Source organism: Aspergillus niger (assembly GCF_000002855.4).
Source record: "Aspergillus niger supercontig An07".
NCBI lineage: Eukaryota > Fungi > Ascomycota > Eurotiomycetes > Eurotiales > Aspergillaceae > Aspergillus > Aspergillus niger.
In genome coordinates this window covers 733,331-749,445 of record NT_166523.1, presented here as the reverse complement: position 1 = coordinate 749,445, position 16,115 = coordinate 733,331, and the positions used below count along the sequence as shown (strand labels likewise).

The 16,115-nt window shown below is 51.0% G+C and overlaps 10 protein-coding genes across 10 annotated transcripts; 5 read left to right on the top strand and 5 right to left on the bottom strand.

Annotated features, from left to right (window-relative positions):
• An07g03520 (uncharacterized protein) lies at positions 1-803 on the bottom strand (the record flags this gene model as incomplete). Its single annotated transcript, XM_001391398.3, has 3 exons — positions 1-279; positions 348-632; positions 717-803. Coding segments are annotated over 3 exons (651 nt in total), but the record flags the coding sequence as incomplete, so codon positions are not given.
• Positions 804-858: 55 nt separating this feature from the next.
• Positions 859-2,542, top strand: An07g03510 (hypothetical protein; the record flags this gene model as incomplete). The annotated part of the gene is made up of 8 exons (XM_059748352.1): positions 859-923; positions 978-1,086; positions 1,175-1,232; positions 1,393-1,665; positions 1,711-1,838; positions 1,978-2,069; positions 2,179-2,263; positions 2,369-2,542. The coding sequence occupies 8 exons, from the start codon at positions 859-861 to the stop codon at positions 2,540-2,542; spliced, it is 984 nt and encodes a 327-aa protein (XP_059606675.1).
• Positions 2,543-2,826: 284 nt separating this feature from the next.
• On the bottom strand, positions 2,827-3,512 carry An07g03500 (uncharacterized protein; the record flags this gene model as incomplete). The annotated part of the gene is made up of 2 exons (XM_059748351.1): positions 2,827-2,994; positions 3,123-3,512. 2 exons carry the CDS (start codon positions 3,510-3,512, stop codon positions 2,827-2,829), a joined length of 558 nt encoding a protein of 185 aa, XP_059606674.1.
• Positions 3,513-3,952: 440 nt separating this feature from the next.
• Positions 3,953-4,958, bottom strand: An07g03490 (hypothetical protein; the record flags this gene model as incomplete). Its single annotated transcript, XM_059748350.1, has 6 exons — positions 3,953-4,015; positions 4,068-4,161; positions 4,227-4,289; positions 4,351-4,490; positions 4,569-4,595; positions 4,911-4,958. 6 exons carry the CDS (start codon positions 4,956-4,958, stop codon positions 3,953-3,955), a joined length of 435 nt encoding a protein of 144 aa, XP_059606673.1.
• Positions 4,959-5,959: 1,001 nt separating this feature from the next.
• Positions 5,960-7,062, top strand: An07g03480 (hypothetical protein; the record flags this gene model as incomplete). Its single annotated transcript, XM_059748349.1, has 5 exons — positions 5,960-6,030; positions 6,098-6,261; positions 6,455-6,539; positions 6,626-6,731; positions 6,829-7,062. 5 exons carry the CDS (start codon positions 5,960-5,962, stop codon positions 7,060-7,062), a joined length of 660 nt encoding a protein of 219 aa, XP_059606672.1.
• A 91-nt stretch (positions 7,063-7,153) lies between these two features.
• An07g03470 (uncharacterized protein) lies at positions 7,154-9,357 on the top strand (the record flags this gene model as incomplete). The annotated part of the gene is made up of 11 exons (XM_059748348.1): positions 7,154-7,408; positions 7,472-7,585; positions 7,636-7,669; positions 7,720-7,750; positions 7,803-8,069; positions 8,126-8,343; positions 8,398-8,486; positions 8,538-8,778; positions 8,835-8,928; positions 8,988-9,226; positions 9,260-9,357. The coding sequence occupies 11 exons, from the start codon at positions 7,154-7,156 to the stop codon at positions 9,355-9,357; spliced, it is 1,680 nt and encodes a 559-aa protein (XP_059606671.1).
• A 314-nt stretch (positions 9,358-9,671) lies between these two features.
• An07g03460 (mitochondrial 54S ribosomal protein bL19m) lies at positions 9,672-10,551 on the bottom strand (the record flags this gene model as incomplete). Its single annotated transcript, XM_001391392.3, has 3 exons — positions 9,672-9,780; positions 9,856-10,231; positions 10,341-10,551. The coding sequence occupies 3 exons, from the start codon at positions 10,549-10,551 to the stop codon at positions 9,672-9,674; spliced, it is 696 nt and encodes a 231-aa protein (XP_001391429.1).
• Positions 10,552-10,862: 311 nt separating this feature from the next.
• Positions 10,863-12,017, top strand: An07g03450 (hypothetical protein; the record flags this gene model as incomplete). Its single annotated transcript, XM_001391391.1, has 2 exons — positions 10,863-10,965; positions 11,035-12,017. 2 exons carry the CDS (start codon positions 10,863-10,865, stop codon positions 12,015-12,017), a joined length of 1,086 nt encoding a protein of 361 aa, XP_001391428.1.
• Positions 12,018-12,295: 278 nt separating this feature from the next.
• An07g03440 (uncharacterized protein) lies at positions 12,296-14,151 on the bottom strand (the record flags this gene model as incomplete). The annotated part of the gene is made up of 4 exons (XM_001391390.3): positions 12,296-12,391; positions 12,444-13,112; positions 13,166-13,554; positions 13,611-14,151. 4 exons carry the CDS (start codon positions 14,149-14,151, stop codon positions 12,296-12,298), a joined length of 1,695 nt encoding a protein of 564 aa, XP_001391427.1.
• Positions 14,152-14,768: 617 nt separating this feature from the next.
• An07g03430 (uncharacterized protein) lies at positions 14,769-15,720 on the top strand (the record flags this gene model as incomplete). Its single annotated transcript, XM_059748347.1, has 2 exons — positions 14,769-14,989; positions 15,057-15,720. The coding sequence occupies 2 exons, from the start codon at positions 14,769-14,771 to the stop codon at positions 15,718-15,720; spliced, it is 885 nt and encodes a 294-aa protein (XP_059606670.1).
• Positions 15,721-16,115: the final 395 nt, after the last annotated feature.

The window sequence follows — 16,115 nt, the reverse complement described above, 5'->3', positions numbered from 1 at the left end:
GATCTGATTCTGCGTCAAGACCGTGTTGTAGGCGAAGACCATCTTGTTCAGCGTGCGGTCATCAACAATGATTTTGGCGACGTAGCGTCCAATATCTCTGAGGTCCGTCAGGGCAAGAGGAGTGTTGCCATCACCGACGATTTCGTTGTTCGCTGTAGTCATGGCATAGTCGGTTCTTCCGGAACCGAGGCGGGGGTAAGAAAGCTGGTACCACCAACCGATGTCGATGATGGTGTAAGGAAGTCGGAGCTGTTTGATGTGGTTGTACACTGTCTCTTTCTGGAGAAGAAGTCAGCTGATGACCAGAGAAGGTATGGCGTGCGGCTGCAGCGGCGGCCACGACTTACCTCGTCTCTCAACCACATGATCCCACCGGGCGGTGCCACAGTAATGAATCCACATGGGATGAATCGCTGGACTCCGGCACTCTTTGCGGCCTTAGCGAGCGGGATTTGGTCCTGCTGTTCCGCAGGCCCGACACAGCTGACAACGACATCGATTCCGGTCAAGACGTCGGCGAGGGACTCCTCGGGGCCCTTGAGATCGCCTTTGCGGATTTGTACGCCTCGCTCTTGCAGGGCTACGATGGCAGGCTTCTGAACCGAACGGGGACGGACGAGGGCATGAACCTCCTATAATAACGGAAAGCGGTGCAGAGGTTAGACTCAGGCTCAAAGAGAAGAAAAGATATCAGGAAAGCAGGGAGGGGTTCTTACAAAGCCGGGATTCTCGAGCAGTCCGTTCGCAATAGAGCCGCCCGTTTCGCCCGCAGCTCCGACCAGCAGAACTCTAGTTCGCGACATGATGGTTGCAAAAAGTGGCAATGATTCGTAGGAGGGATACTGATCGGTTGGAATAATGCAAGTCTGTTGGTTGGAGGGTTGGGGGGTGGAAGGGATTTATCAAAAAGGTGAAGAATTCAGGTTTTGTGTCCCTGCCGTTTCCCAAGTATGTATTTTTGACGTTAACGTTTCCAGGCCAAATGGAGGGTCATTCGACGTTATAAAGGCCAGCGTCCCACTGGAGGATGGTCACTACCCACTTTTTTCTTATCCAGAAGTGGCCAAGGGTGGGTCGATTGTGGATGTTAAGCTCCCTAAGATACGTGCCCCCCCTTAAAGGTGCGTGAAATCGGCTGGAGAAGGAAGGGCGGCTGTCCTCCGTTCGTAGGCAGGCTGTCTGTCCTCCGGGGGACCCCATCATGCGTCATCGTATCCTGAATGCTACGATCGGTGCGAGTGCTCAGCACTGAGGGTCTTCTAGACCACACAATGGTGGGCTTTGTCTACCATGAAATTGATTTTTTACTCGAAGGAAACATACTTTTGTAATAATTACATTTTTCTGTTTCCCTTTTCCGTCCTCGCGACCTGCAGACCTGCGCACTAACAGTATTGCTAGTACTAGTCGGAACATCGGCCCCAAAGAGGCGTTACTCTCTGCTGCGGCCCGGTGGCTCGGGAGTCAAACACCCAAAGGAAAATTACGTCACTTGCCATTCCCCTGCCCGGGAAGCCGTAAGGCAAGTGACGATACTGGGGTTTCATGACCACTGCTGCCCGCGGAGGCTGCTGCTTGGTGTGTCTCAGACCACATTCGAGCAAACACAACCATCATCTCCCTATGATCCAGTCCTACCATCATCGTACCATGGCGGTGGATCTCGTGTGTAGACGGTCATCTTCCCCCCCCTTTTCAGTGTTTGTCTAGAGTCATTCCTCGCCCTGCTCAATCATCCCGACTGTAGGCCACGTTATACCCAGGACTCTGACCCCTTCATGGACACTGCAATTTTTAATTTCTCCTTTCCTATCTGCGTAGAATGCGGGGAGCGGAGGGTCGGTTTCCCCTCACAATTTCAGCATTAATCAGGTTGCATATTACTGCGTTTACTGCTTTACCTAACCACCCCCCACGTCAGTGATCTTCGGATCTGCGTGGCGGCTTCATATTCATGACCTTTTGCAACTCTGGGAGCATGACGACATGTGGCATCCTTCCTCTGGACCGATCATTGCCATTGGCGGAATGAGCAGTTGGTCCCATGGTTACACGCAGTGGTCCGCCAGGTTAAGAACTACCGCCCAGTGCGTTGGAATCGGTTGTGGAGGCTGGAAAACGAGACTTGCAACTTGAACAGCCTTGAACCTTTTGCGCCATGACCGGATGGTAGAGAAGTAAGGTAATAGTAGCCGTTAATGCCACTGACCAGATCTCTGACTGCCCCTCACAATTTGTGAGCTTGCTTCTGGCGGATGACCTGGTGTTGATTGTCATCTGGAAAGATCCGATGCACACATATCCACCTTTTCATCCACCTCTTTCCAATTTTACATATTCGTAGATAACTCATGCTTGCGGGGTCTAGGACAAATTGACCTTGCTGCAAGCCATGCCGTCTCGCCGAATCTGGCCTCCCGGACAAGGCCGCGGCATCCACTCATCTATCGTTCACTTGGACTTCTTGGATGCATTGTTGGCCAACTACGCTCATTCCCTGGTCATATTGCCAGGAAAATCCGGGGTCTTGAGACGTGAGTAGATAAGCGTTCCTTTGCCGTGCCTGGCATCGGATCGGATAGCCACTCAAAATTTAGAGTTGTGAACACTGGCTTGCTTCCCTACTAAGTTTATCGACAGCTAGCTACAAGGCCAATGATCTCTCGAGACTAGCGGCTTGCATCTCGAAACAAGACACCAAGTTGACTGTCATGCCGGACTACGAAAGACTTTGACATGACAATCGCTGGATCAGAACGGCGTCCCACGCAATGAAACCAAACATCGGAGCAATTGATCTTCATAGCACTCCATATCGAGTATTATTTAAACGAAAGGCAGGTTCCCCGAATTGAAGGTGCAAGCAGTACCCTTAGGATACGCTAGAAACCGCAGCCTGGTCGTCCAGTAGGCTGCCCATGCCTGCCTAGCGGTCGCACTACTGCAGTCATTCAACGACAATGGGCCAATGGATTGAAACGAGGCGAGGTGGATCTATCACTAGAGAATAAACCGCGCTGGACTAGCCGCGATCAAGCACGGCGAAGGATCGTGACTATTTATTGCCGAGCGATTTCTGGGGGAATTCCAGGCGGTTGTCGGGGCATGTGAGAATTTCAGACCCTCGTCTTTGGCTCGATCTGCAGGTCCGTCACGGCCCTTTCCGCCAATTGCAACCAGGGCCGTCCGCACCCGCAGCCGGCTGAGAAGATGGTGTTATTCGACGGTGGGAAGTCGGTGTGAGAGTTAGGGAGAGAGAGGGTGTGTGTGTCCAGGGCCTCCTCTCCGGGAATTCTCTCTTCGGGTATTGGAGGACGCGGGCAGGAGAGCTCCGAAGGCATGCAGCTAAACGGGAAATGGGTTAGCAATAACCCCCACTTCTTCGGTGGTGGTCCAGTCTGAGCCTGGTGTCCCGATAGCGTCCTTTTTCTCCAAACGGTGGGGTATGGAAATTGCGGGCAGAAGGCTGAAAGGGAGGGTGTCGTGGAACCGAAAATGTGGGTGAAAAGCATTTTCAATGTAACCATGATAATGTTTCTCTCAGGGTTACGCCTTTTTTCATTTCAGCCGATGGATGGGGGCGGAAGGCTGGCTTGTCCCAAAGCGGCCACATGCCTTGAGGTCAATTACTACTGACTTACTTGCATTATAATATTGTTATTGGTCCCAGCGCAGTAGGATCAAATATTGGCAAACCCGTCAAACCTAACGGGCGCACAATGGTGCCATGCCATGACTGTTGGACCTCCTCTACACAACGGGTACCAAAAGTTTAACCACCACCATATCATGATTCATATGAACGATCTCGACCATCATACTAAATGATACGATCCGTCAGACGCGGTAGACAGGTGTGACCAGCTGATAACTTAGTGGGGAGATCGATCATTCATCAATCAATCAATTCCTGCCAGGGAGCATGTGATTGGAGATGAGGAGTCTGTTCTTTTCATCCCAGAGCTCCCAACGCAACCATTCCACGTCCTTCAATTCGATCGATGCTGACAAGTCCCTGTCTATACTAATCCCCTTAGCTCAATAGACCAGCGAATGACATATCAGACCACTCCCGTCTGCAGATGGACTGGAATCTCGTCAGCGATGAAACCGCCGTCTGCTTGTATGGTCGCTTGGCAGTCGCCCGTTCGTCTACTTATCCTACTCAATAACAAAAGCCACGCAGATTGGCGGCATTCCCGACCGCGCTGCTCTCGGACATTTACCCGTTACCGTACACCACCCCTTCAACCAACTCTTGGAAGGACTTTGAGCTCAGGTACGAAATCCTGGTCACGAGGGAGATTGCTCTATATTCCGGCTTATTTTGCCGTCGTATGGCATTTGCACCAGCGACGCGGCAGTAAGACATTGGTCTTGTCTTTATCCGGATACTCTAACATTGACCACCAACGAGGGACAGCGGAAGTCTTCGTTGCTTCGAGTGTGAGTCTTGGGCGGCCACTGGACAGCCCTTGAATACGTCTGCTCTAAGCCTCAATTGAAGCGCAGTCTACATTCAGTAATAGTTTATGCTGCCGTGCACCTCATGATTGCACACGGCGCACCTCTGCTAGGTCTAGCTCACATATAGCCTGCTGGTCTGATTTTATGAGGCCTTACATGCGATTACTAACCCAAGTGATTTCTTGAACGTTTGCATGTGTGAATGCTCGCGTGTTAACTAGAATGATGTGCAAGATCATCAAGCTTGAATCAATACAGTTACAATATCAGACTATGCCCACATTATAGATCTCTTGAGCTATCTATACATGTCTTTGGATTGAGACAAACTGCCAACGGCTAACAGTACAAAGCTAAACACAGTAAACAGTCTGTCACGGAATGTGTAGACTACACTCTTGTCAGTTGACGAATAATAGCGGGATGACTGACAAATCGGCCACCCTCCAGTGCTCCCCAGCCTTGACGCTGTTGTCAGAAAATGCTGGCATTATCACGCAACGCCCGGTTATTCGATGGCCCGAATGGTCTCAACTGCTAGTATTGCACATCCCTGTCCATGTGCCTTCGATGCTAATCTCAGCGACAAGTCACAACCTGTCCGATGACCTCGCAGATCTCAGGGAGAAGCTGTTGTTAGTGGGCAGCTATGAAGGACGCCCTGATATATTCGTTGATGTTGATATGAGCTTCTTGCCTCCAATTCCTCTATTATACTATTGGCCGGCAAAGAATTATCTCTGCTAGTCCTCTGAGGTACAGGCTTATGAGTTGTGTCGCTTTTTAAAGCAGATGCTATTGGATTCCTGATGGATTATCTGCCGACATCCGTGCCATTATCAGCGACAACGGGCGGTTGGTTAGAAGACTAACCAAATGCCAGTATCTCGTGCTCGCAACATGCAACATGTCGCTTTCTGATGATTAGACCATGCTCCTCCTACAAATATGGGCACCACAAGGACCCACCAGAGTGATGCTGAAAGCCCTGAATAACAAGTTACTTGTCCGTCACCATTGCTAACGGCCATCTGGTGCTCGTTGTGTAGACTACATGACTGATAGCATCAGATAGGCCAGATGGCACGGAGACCATTACCAAGCTTATCGATCCTTCTAAGATAAAGTAAGATACTGATTAATCTGAACTAATGGCTTGGTCTAGACGCTTGGGGAGGGATCCCGCCTATCGAGCTAATCGTCGTCGGCTAGACTAGTAACCCCCTGTGTGTTTGGATAGTTTCGATTTGTCAGTCGCGGACCATTAGAGATGATAGCGGTGTCCCGTTTATACCTCATGTGTCTGCTGTCCCTTCATCCGAGTTAAAGAACCGTCGAGGATGGGATAAGATAGGATAATATGTTATTACTGGCAATGCGAGGTGCTCTGTACTTCTTGTCCCATGATTGTGTAACTTTTATATGAGTGCGTGGGCTTGCCAGTGATGGTAATATAAGCTTGATACGCTCCCTGCGAGCAACCCGCATCATTATGGCGCTGATTTATCTAAGCGAGGTCTTGGGTCTCTTGTATGGCATGGTCAGGCTAAGCTCTGAAGTCGGGTTTCCTAATGGGGTGTAGCGTCTTCATCCTCGTCAGATTCTAGTCTCCAGACTGTCTCTTCCATAGGATCGGATCCCAGCCCATTGTTTCCACTATACTGGGTTCTGGCTATGGAGTGATAGCACCCGCGGCACACAGTCATAGTCTAATAAATCCCCTTTCCCATTTCCAGCCTGATGATCCTGCTACGCGGACTTGCTCCGAAGCCATAGCTCCCTTTGCCCTTCGAGGTTTGCCAGCTAATCAACCTTAGATCGACGCGTTACATGTCTATTCACTAATGCTATATATACGGAGCTGGCAGTCAGACCCGTCAACTAACACCCCGAGAAGCTTATATCCAGACCAGAGTCGGTATATAAAGGATAGGTCCACTTCTTATCTTTAGAGATTGATGGTGCTAGTGCTAGTAGAAATGTGGAGGGAACGGGGAGCTGGGGATACCCCGGATCGACGACCCCCACGCGGGGTCACCTCCACTTCTCCGCTTCATACTTTCCAGCACACCGTGAGGCATGCTCGAAGACATCATGCCATGCGAACTCTATAATTAATCCGCCTACCAGGCTTACGCCTGTCTAAAGCCTGAAGCAGATCGCCATCAGTCCTTGTTCTGATCGGCTTTTCTCCGAGACTTCTTGCCTCATATCGTCCAATTAGTGGTGCTAGATACAAGCTATACCCCGGATCACCAATGACGGTGAACAATTTGTGGCTTGGCTCGCTCAGCATATGCCGTGCTAGTCGGTACTCAAGACTTGGAGGCGAGATAAAGAATGCTTTTCTCGCCTCGACAGCGTCTCAGACCCCCACGTCGGCACAAAAGTCTTTCAATGATTGGTAGATGCCCATACTCGGGGAGCTCGCATCCAGGACCGGGGCCCGATGTGAAGGACAAAGCTCCTACTAGCGTCGAACATAAAAGCAGGGGTCTTGTAGACATTATAACCACCTTGTTCTTCCGAATCGCTCTTCCTTTCGTCCAGCTGGACTTTGAGCTCGCTAGCCTCTCAGGTCCGCATGCGAGATAGCTTCCCTGTCAGAGACTTCATGAGCACATTCTGCTAGCTTTCATCAACCATTGACCTAATCTACCAGAGGTCCACTGAACTAGCTATCAAAATGGCGGAAATATCACATACCAAACCACAAATCGCTCATGAGGAAAATATAGGCCATCAACTTGCGAGCAATCATGAAACAGATTGGGTTCAAAAGCAGGCGCCTGATGGCGACGTAGCTATGGCTCTTTTTACTGATCCAGATGCGCTTGAGGAGCCTGTTGATCCGGCGGAAGTAAGAAAGCTACTGTGGAAGATTGACTTCATGATCCTGCCATATCTTGCCGTTTGCTATGCCTTCTTTTACATCGACAAGGTACGCTGCTCTATACAACTTAATACGTTCATCCTTGCAGCGGCTGATTATAACCTGCAATAGACAACACTGAGCTACGCAGCAATTTTTGGAATTGAGGAAGACCTCAATCTCCATGGCACACAATATAGCTGGCTATCAAGTATCTTCTACTTCGGTTTTCTGGCTTGGGCATTTGTGAGTTCAATTAGCTGGGAAATGAGATCCAAATGTTAACATCCCATTAGCCCACTAACTTTCTTCTGCAACGCTTACCAATTGGTAAGAGCCAGGCTTTCTGTGGTGAGATACGGACTAACTGTGCCGTCTAGGAAAGTATCTTGGTGCCAATATCTTCATGTGGTACGTGGATTAACGGGCTTGTTTGTATGAAAGGTATGCTAAACTTATGCAGGGGAGTATTTCTCATTATACAGGCAGCATGCCATAACTTCGCAACGCTCGCTGTCCTGCGAGCCCTAGGTGGTGCAGCAGAGGCGTGCTCGGACCCTGCTTTCATGCTCATCACTAGTATGTGGTATACGCGACGTGAACAGCCGGTACGCTTAGGATTATGGTACACCGCCAATGGCTTGGGAATCGCACTTGGTGGTCTTCTTGGCTATGGAATTGGACATATCAGAGGTGCCCTTCCTTCGTGGAAGTACGAATTCATCGTAATGTAAGATATTGCCTTGAATCTTGATCCTTGGAGCGCTGCTAATCAGCTATCGTCAGTGGATCTCTTTGTGCGGCCTGGGGAATAGTCATGTTCATCATCCTGCCTGATTCGCCAGTCACTGCGCCGCTTCTCACCAAGCGGCAGCGTCGAATCGCAGTGGAAAGAGTGCGGGAAAACCAGACGGGTATCGAGAATAAGCATATCAAGCCGCATCAGATCTGGGAAGCATTCACGGACTACAAGCTCTACTTTTTCTTTTTCTTGGGTGTAGTTTGTGAGTCACGGTTTTGCAGCATTCGAAGGTTGTACGCTGATAGACTGTTGACAGGTAACATTCCCAACGGTGGCATCTCGAACTTTGGAACCATTATCATCCAAGGGTTTGGATTCTCGACGCTCGTGACAACCTTGATGCAGGTATGTGAAGTGCTCACGACAGATAGTATGGAGTAAACATTAACGGCATAGATCCCTTATGGAGTTATAATTGCACTATCCATCCTCCTCTGCGTCTACCTTAACGACCGCTTCGAGAACAGGCGTTGCATCTTCATCTTGATCTTCCTCCTCCCGAACATTGCAGGAGCATTTGGGCTACGCTTCGTCCCACAGCATGTCAAGGTCGGCCGCTTGATTTGCTACTACTTGACGGGGCCATACAATGCTGCCTTCGTGCTGATTCTTAGTATGCAAATCGCAAACACAGCCGGTACGTTATCCTATCCTCCATTAATCAAGAAATTAGTCGAAACTGACGTTGCATAGGACACACGAAAAAGGTCGTCACCAACGCAGTCCTCTTCCTAGGCTACTGTACCGGTAACATCGCAGGTCCTTTCTTCTACAAAGAGAGTCAGAAGTAAGCTTTATCCCCACCCCCCAGAGCAATGGAATAGCACTAAAACATTGGGATAACAGGCCAACATATGATCTGGGGATCTGGTCAATGATCGTCTGCCACCTTATCGAAGTCGTGCTCATTTCCGCGCTCGGTCTTCTGCTTCGTTGGGAGAACAAACGCCGTGATCGAATCCAGTCTCAGATGGCTGGTGGTCTGGAGGGGAGAGATTTGGATTCCACTGCCTTTTTGGATTTGACGGATCGGAAGAATCTCAAGTATGACCCTTTCCCCCTTCTCCCATACACGGTCTGCTATGGTATATATGGGTGCTAACTGCTGTTTTTGATAGCTTTCGGTATATTTACTAGAAATGCATTCTTTATCTCTGCAGTTAGTCTTGTCTGGGCAATGCAATTCATTCATAGCAAGCCGTTGGTGGCTATCTGATCTGCCATGACGGTTACCAAACACGCTAGAAATCCATATGCCCAGGGCCTGAGCCAACTGGCTAGAAGATCGTAGAAGAGATGATTCGGAAGGTGTAGTTGTTCTAATTCACTATCTTTCTCTCTTTTAGATGCTTCCCCGGCCTAGGTAGGTATCATGAGCTGCAACCAACATCTCAAGAATCATCCATATCCGCCCAAAAAGTAAAACCGGGACTGAAATTCAATATACACACATATGCTAGTAATAATACACATTCATTCGCGCCAAATAAACCCAAGTCCAAACTATGCGCAGAAAGAGTCTGACCGAGTCTACCGTCTCTTCGTCTGGCCACCGCCCCTCTTGCCGGTAAGCGATCTCTTCTGCCGGAGGTAGTTCGCAACGAGGTTCTCGACGCTGCCCATGTCGTGCTTGGGCTTCCTATAAACCCGAAGGAGATCTCGTTAGCCTTCCCATCCAATACAATCCACTATCCACAAAGAAATTAATACGCACCTCATGTAATACAACCTCGCGCGTCTCTTTCTCTTCTCCGCCCTCTGCACAATCTCCACACTTTCAACATTAGGACTGAACACCTTGATGGACATCTCGACTCCAACTCTCGTCAACTGGTTCCGCAACAAGAACGACGTATCAATGCCGCGCAACCGAATGCTCAAACACACTCCGGAGAACGGATCTCCGTTCTTGAACGTCACCCGCAAAACATCTCCGACCTTGACACTGCGAGGACTCCGTCTGTAGTCGAAAAGAGCGCGGCGCTCGCCCGTGGGGTCCAGCTGCGCCAATTGGGCCTCTTGCACGGCGTTCACGGGGTCCTTGCACTGAGGGGCCGGCGGCGGAGGAGGGATCTTGCGTTCTTTGCGCTCTACATATCATTCATTAAACATGTTAGATATATGATCCGGGTAAAGCAAGCATCGGTAACTCGAGACGGACGCAAGTCCAAGCAAAAAATGAGTTAGTTCAGTCCATACCAGGATTCGGCCGCATGCGAAGCGGTAATTGACGAAGGAACTGCTCCGGCAGGTTCTTAGGGAGAGGCTTGGGCTCAGGCTTCGCGGAGTAGACGGTGCTGAGCGCACGGCGACCGATCTGGTTGTTGACGGTGGACGACAGGGACTGAGGCTTCAGGAGGAGGGACCGGAAGCAGCCCAGCTGCTGCAGGATCGGGGAAGAAGACGCCATGGCTTATTCCCTGGTGCAATTAAACCACCTTGGCGTTCAGAGGAAGCAAGACACAGGTTCAATCGTGATGCGGAACTTGGGAGGGCGGATCGAGAAATTCGGACCGGCAGAATTTCCGCCAAGCCGCGAGTTGCCTGTTTGGGCCATCAGTCCCAGATTCGACGCTCGGGAACTTTTCTGCCGCCAAATAACTATCTATCTACTTGCTCGACCCCGGTGGTTTTGTTTCGAGGGATTGAGTGAGAGTTTCCTCCGGACTGTATTCTTTTTCTTTCTTTGTGGTCCGTTGAGTATAGATATCTCCCATAACGATGGCGCAAAACGCCGTGGGAAGGCTCTTCCGCAGCCAGAATTCCACTACTCTGCGTCAATCCATCGGGTCGCTCACACAGACGCGCAATGCTTCGAGAAATGGTATGTCTATTTACCTGCTTGATGTACTCTGGAATTGAGCAGATGGAGAAACTAACGGACCATCCGCAGCCATCCCTACCTTCCAACAAACCTCGTCCCCGGAGCTGGACCAAGCCCTCACCCGGTTCCGCGAAGAGCTCTTCATACCCTTCGGTCTAGGCCAGGACCAACGACGTCTCATGTTTCGGCAGAAATACGCTGACCGACTGGAGCAAGAGCCAGTGACGGCCAACATAAGCGAGGACGAAGACTTCCTCCTGCGCCCGATGGACCCGCAATCACGACCGACGCTCAAAGAAGCCGCGGAGGTAATCAGCCTGATGCAGAGCAAGGAGGATTGGAAGAACCTGGTGCCGTTCCTGTCGGGACTTCAGATGGCCAAGCGGCATTTGAAGCCTAGCCGGATGGAGTGGCTTGTGCGGAAGGCGGGCGAACACAATGCGCTGAACTTTGTGGTGGAGTGCGCGAAGCAGGCGGACAGGACGGGCGTGAAGCTGAATGAGGTCGGGATTGTGCAGCGGTTGTTCTTTGAGCTGCATCGCAAGGCTCAGAAGGCGGAGTTCCAGGGTCAGGAGGTTACGAAGGCTCTCAATATGGCGACGCAGTTGGTTGGGTTGATGGAGCGGCCGGCACATGCTCAGCATGATTTGATGGCTGATCCGAAGAGGAAGCCGTTTGTGTCTGGCACACTGTTGGAATTGAGTGCTGCTAGGGCGCTGAGTGAGTTCGAGGGTAAGGATCAGGGTGGTCTGGTGCGCATCTACAGTAGTCGGGTGCTGGGGTGCTGGAAGATGGGTAACTTTGCTAGTGATGTTCAGGATTGGCGCGCTGTGGATAAGATGCTGCAGGAGAATGTGCCGATCTATAACGGTATGAAGCTTGCGCTGAAGGTGCAGGGCATTGCCAATGACAAGGCTGTTGCTCCTGGCTTGAAGAACCGCCTCAACGAGCTGGGTCAGTGGATCGCCAAGCAGAAGAAGAGCGCTCCTGAGGAGATTCAGAAGAACCCTTCGCTGGGTCTGGCGCAGGCTCAGCTCTTGCATGAGAACTAGAGCCGGTGTCTTGCTACATTTTGCCATTTCAGCTGATTTTATCTTTACTGTATATTACCATTTTGGATCGTTCGGAGCTGTATCTGTATTTGAAGATAGATGCCATTTCCTTTCATTCTTTCTGAGACAAACTAAGCTGTGCTTGCTAAGGTTCAATTGTTATGATGCAGTGATGAGATGGTTTACTGATGGGATGGTTTAAGGTTGAAAGGGTTGACAGTAGGAAAGAAGAACCCGGAATATATGCTCAAACGCTCATTATGTGCTCGACTAGTGGACTAGGGAAGGAGCTCAAAGGTGTTATCATCGCGAATGCGAGCACGTCCTTCCAGAGTGGTCTTGCCAGAGATGACAGAAGGACCGGATACGGTAATCTAAGGAAATGATTAGCGGATGAAAAAGATGTCTGATTGTCGGCTGACTTACCTGGCCCTGCTCGTTTGCCTCATCACCCGACACACCAGTCAGCACAACTTCGACACTGCTCAGAGGTGCACCAAAGTGGCTCGAGCCTTGGAAGCGGCGATAGTCGAAAACATTGGTTTGGAAGACAGCACCAGCAACTCCAGGACCGGTCAGGGCGTACACCACGCGTGCTCCAGTGAGGATACGCAAGTCTGCGAGTTGCTCATAGTCCAGCTGAGCCTCACGATCGGCATCAACACGGTGCGAAATGCACAACAGACGCAGCTTATCGAGCGAGAGTTCAGCGGTCGGCCCGACGTTGGCCACCTGGTTCAGCACACCATGCGAGGGCATGTAACCAGAATCCAGGCTTCGTACCTGGATCCAGCGAGAAAAGAGAGAAATAAACCCAGAGTGCGGCTTCATGAATTTGCTGTGATATTCAGACATGGTGCGCGAAGAAGCAATGATGACTGTCGGAGACAATCCAACAGTGGCGAGAGCGAAGTCGACGCTCTCTCCAGCAACCGAGTTGAGGGCAACAGACGCATTCGAGTACAGTGCAGCCATGATCTGACACAGAGGGTATGACCGCGAAAGGGAATCAATCGAGAGAACGAGATCGTTGGAGCTCAACCGCTGAGGACGAGGGAGGGAGAACATGATTCCAGCAATACCCGCAACCAAGTTCTAATCTATGTTAGCGCACGACTGAGCCGGATGTGTTATCAGAGATTGCCTACTTCTGATTGATATTCGATGAACTCGCCTGCGGAGGACTTGGATGGCCAGACAGTGGTGAGCGAAGGCGCAGGAGAACTGGGGTCCCAGCTGGGAACTTCAAGACCGGCAAGGTCCTTCTTTTCTTCCACCAGCTCGTGCCAAACATTCACCTCCAGAGTGCCCTTGACATCTTCGGGGACATCGTTCCAGTCCATGTGCCTGCTTCCGAGTTTCGCGACCCAGATGACCTGCGAGAGCTGATCATTACCCTTGGCGACGAGAGACAGATCAAGAGCGCCGGCTTCCGCGATAAGAGCCTCCGCTTCGGACTCCTTCAGAAGAGTCGATAGAGACTCGGCCTCCAAGTTATGGGGGATGATAATTGTCTTGAGTCCGTAGAAAGCGCCCGCTAGAGATCTCGTCAGCAACGAATGGAATCATCGGACAAATGAAGGATGCTCGAACCGAAGATAGCAGCCAGAAGCTCAACCGAGTCTGTCAGACAGATGGCGACCGTGTTCACCTTGGAGGACTGCAAACGACTTCCGATGACATTGATTTCTTGGGTAACTTGCTCTAACGAATGTTCGATTGCTTTTCTGCCGAGCACAGTATAGATCTTTCCTTGTTTACCAGAGCCCTTGCCATCCTCTCCCACTGCACCTCGCACGGCGGCCTTCCAAACATCGCGCAGATCACCCTTGCGACCGCTTGTCCATCTCGGAGCGCCGGGGTCCTTGACGTTGAGTCCGGATCGGAGGGGGAAACCGTGAGGAGTCTCTAGACTGCGGTATTGAGCAGTTTCACCGGGCTGTCGCACGGGAAAAGCGGTCGATTGGCGAGCGAGTAGAAAAGGGTGAATATCGGAATCTTTCGAGGTGACGAAGGAGAAGACGAGGAAAGCGACAATGCCGCCGGCGATCAGAGTAGTGTAGATGTTCCAGTCGGCCAGGAGCTCTGCCACGAAGGCATCAAGCTTGGCCACGATGGACGGATTGGAGTCCATTATGGAGAGAGCGAGTGTATCTAGTGTGGCGTATCAAGCATCCATACGCGAATTGAAAGAAAGAAATGCTGCTTCTTTAATGAACGGGGTGAGATCGATGGAAGAATGGGTGACGTGAGGGGGCTGAGCCGGGGCTGAGGCTAATGGCTTATGGAAGAATGGCTATGATGCCAGATGTGGGGAGCCGCGGCGCCTAAGCTGACTAGTGCCGCTGAAAGCTCCCGATTTAGGTTGGCTGAAAACTTCGCGCCAAAGGCGCTTGTGGTTGCCAGTGACCCTTGCCGGCGCACTTATCATCAAAACAATCAGTCGCTGCCCCATTCACATTCACTCAACCCCGACTCCTGCCTGCCCCTCCCCTGCGACCATGATCCTGTCGGGGCCCTCTTTGTAATCCGTCATCAGAGATCCCATAGTCACCGATGTGGTAGGGCACGCGTATCTTCATTTCGCATTTCATTCAACTACAGGTAAGTCCAACAGCAATTTTCCTATTTCAGGTAAGTCATCATACCCTTCCCCCCCTTTGTCCATCGTCGTGACAAGATGCCATACTAAGACCATGTAGTGCTATTTCCACCCAAGCGTTTACTCTCCCCCGCCTTCAATATAAACCAATGGCGTCCCCCGCCCCTCCTTCTACCCCGAAAGCTGCATCTGCACCTGCAGCAACACCCGATGGCTCTCAGACGCCTGGAAAGTGGCGTCATCCTCATCTGAACGAGGTCGTCCGTCGACAGAATGCTGGTACATTCGGAGATCGCAATATAAATAAGCTTGTGTGGAACACGGCCGCTTTGTTCGCGACCTGGGTGTTTGGAGATACCGTCAAGTCATAGTGAGTGCTGCTAGCAGACACATCAAGTGCGTGGTTCCAGGGGGCCTCCTAACCAGCGTCGCAACAGTTCGCTTTGGCTTCAGAACATCAGTCCGATCTCTACATATCCCGATCTTTCATTGCTAGTCCTACGAGTCATCTTTGCTCTGAACATCCTGATTGCATTGTACCCTCTCTTTCGTCCGAAAGACAATTTCTCCGATATTCCATTGACCCCTACACAACGCTCGCTTTTGGGACTGGATCCCTCCGCCACACAGTCACTGACCCCGGGCACGACGTACGTTACTCCGCCCAGGTACCGACTTTCTGCGTCTCGGAACGCCAGCCCAGCCAGCAGATCCGGTTCGCCCTTGTCAGCAAGTGCTGGCGCTTCCGGGCACAGGCTATCGTCAGGACCTTCATTTTCGCCTTCTCCGAGCCCGTTGTTGCACAAAGTGGTCACGAATGGGAGCAAGGAGAGCGGGCGGAGGCCGAGCTTCGGATCTTCGTCTCCGCTCGGGCGCAGCTCATCCTTCTCGCCCTTCAAAGAATCTTCCTTTAAGGAGTCTACGTTCAAAGACTCTACATCCACGTTCAGGGAGTCGACTATGTCGACATTTTCCGGCATGTCCAGCATTGCGCCTGCAACTCCTTCACCAGTAGGTGGCAAGCGTGTGAGCCTGGGTTTGAGCAACAAGTGGCTGTATGAGCGGAGCCGGCGTCTGTCAGCAAGCAACGGTAGCCTCTGATTTGGACCACATTATTGGTCTTGTTTTGGGTCTCAGGGAAGAATAAGAGACGATTCATGTAAACTCGTGTTTTCTACTAGCGGGGTGCTTCGGAACTACCTTTAGGCCGTATTTTGTTATGATGCTGCATGTTGCATGATGTACTTTTAGAGAGGGTCCGATTCCTAAGAATAATTTTCGAATAATCTCCGAGACTGCGACTTGATCGCCGTGTACTTTAAAATAGGAGACGGTGTGTAGGTTCAGCTGAGGTTCGTTCCCCAGTCGATCTCCGGTTCTCCGCGGGCCTAGTTCCCGCTTCCAAGGCATTGACCCCAAGACCGCCAACATGCCACAAGTTCATTCATTCACACGCGGCCGGAAACTATTGGGCTTACGTCCCAAGCAAATAACCC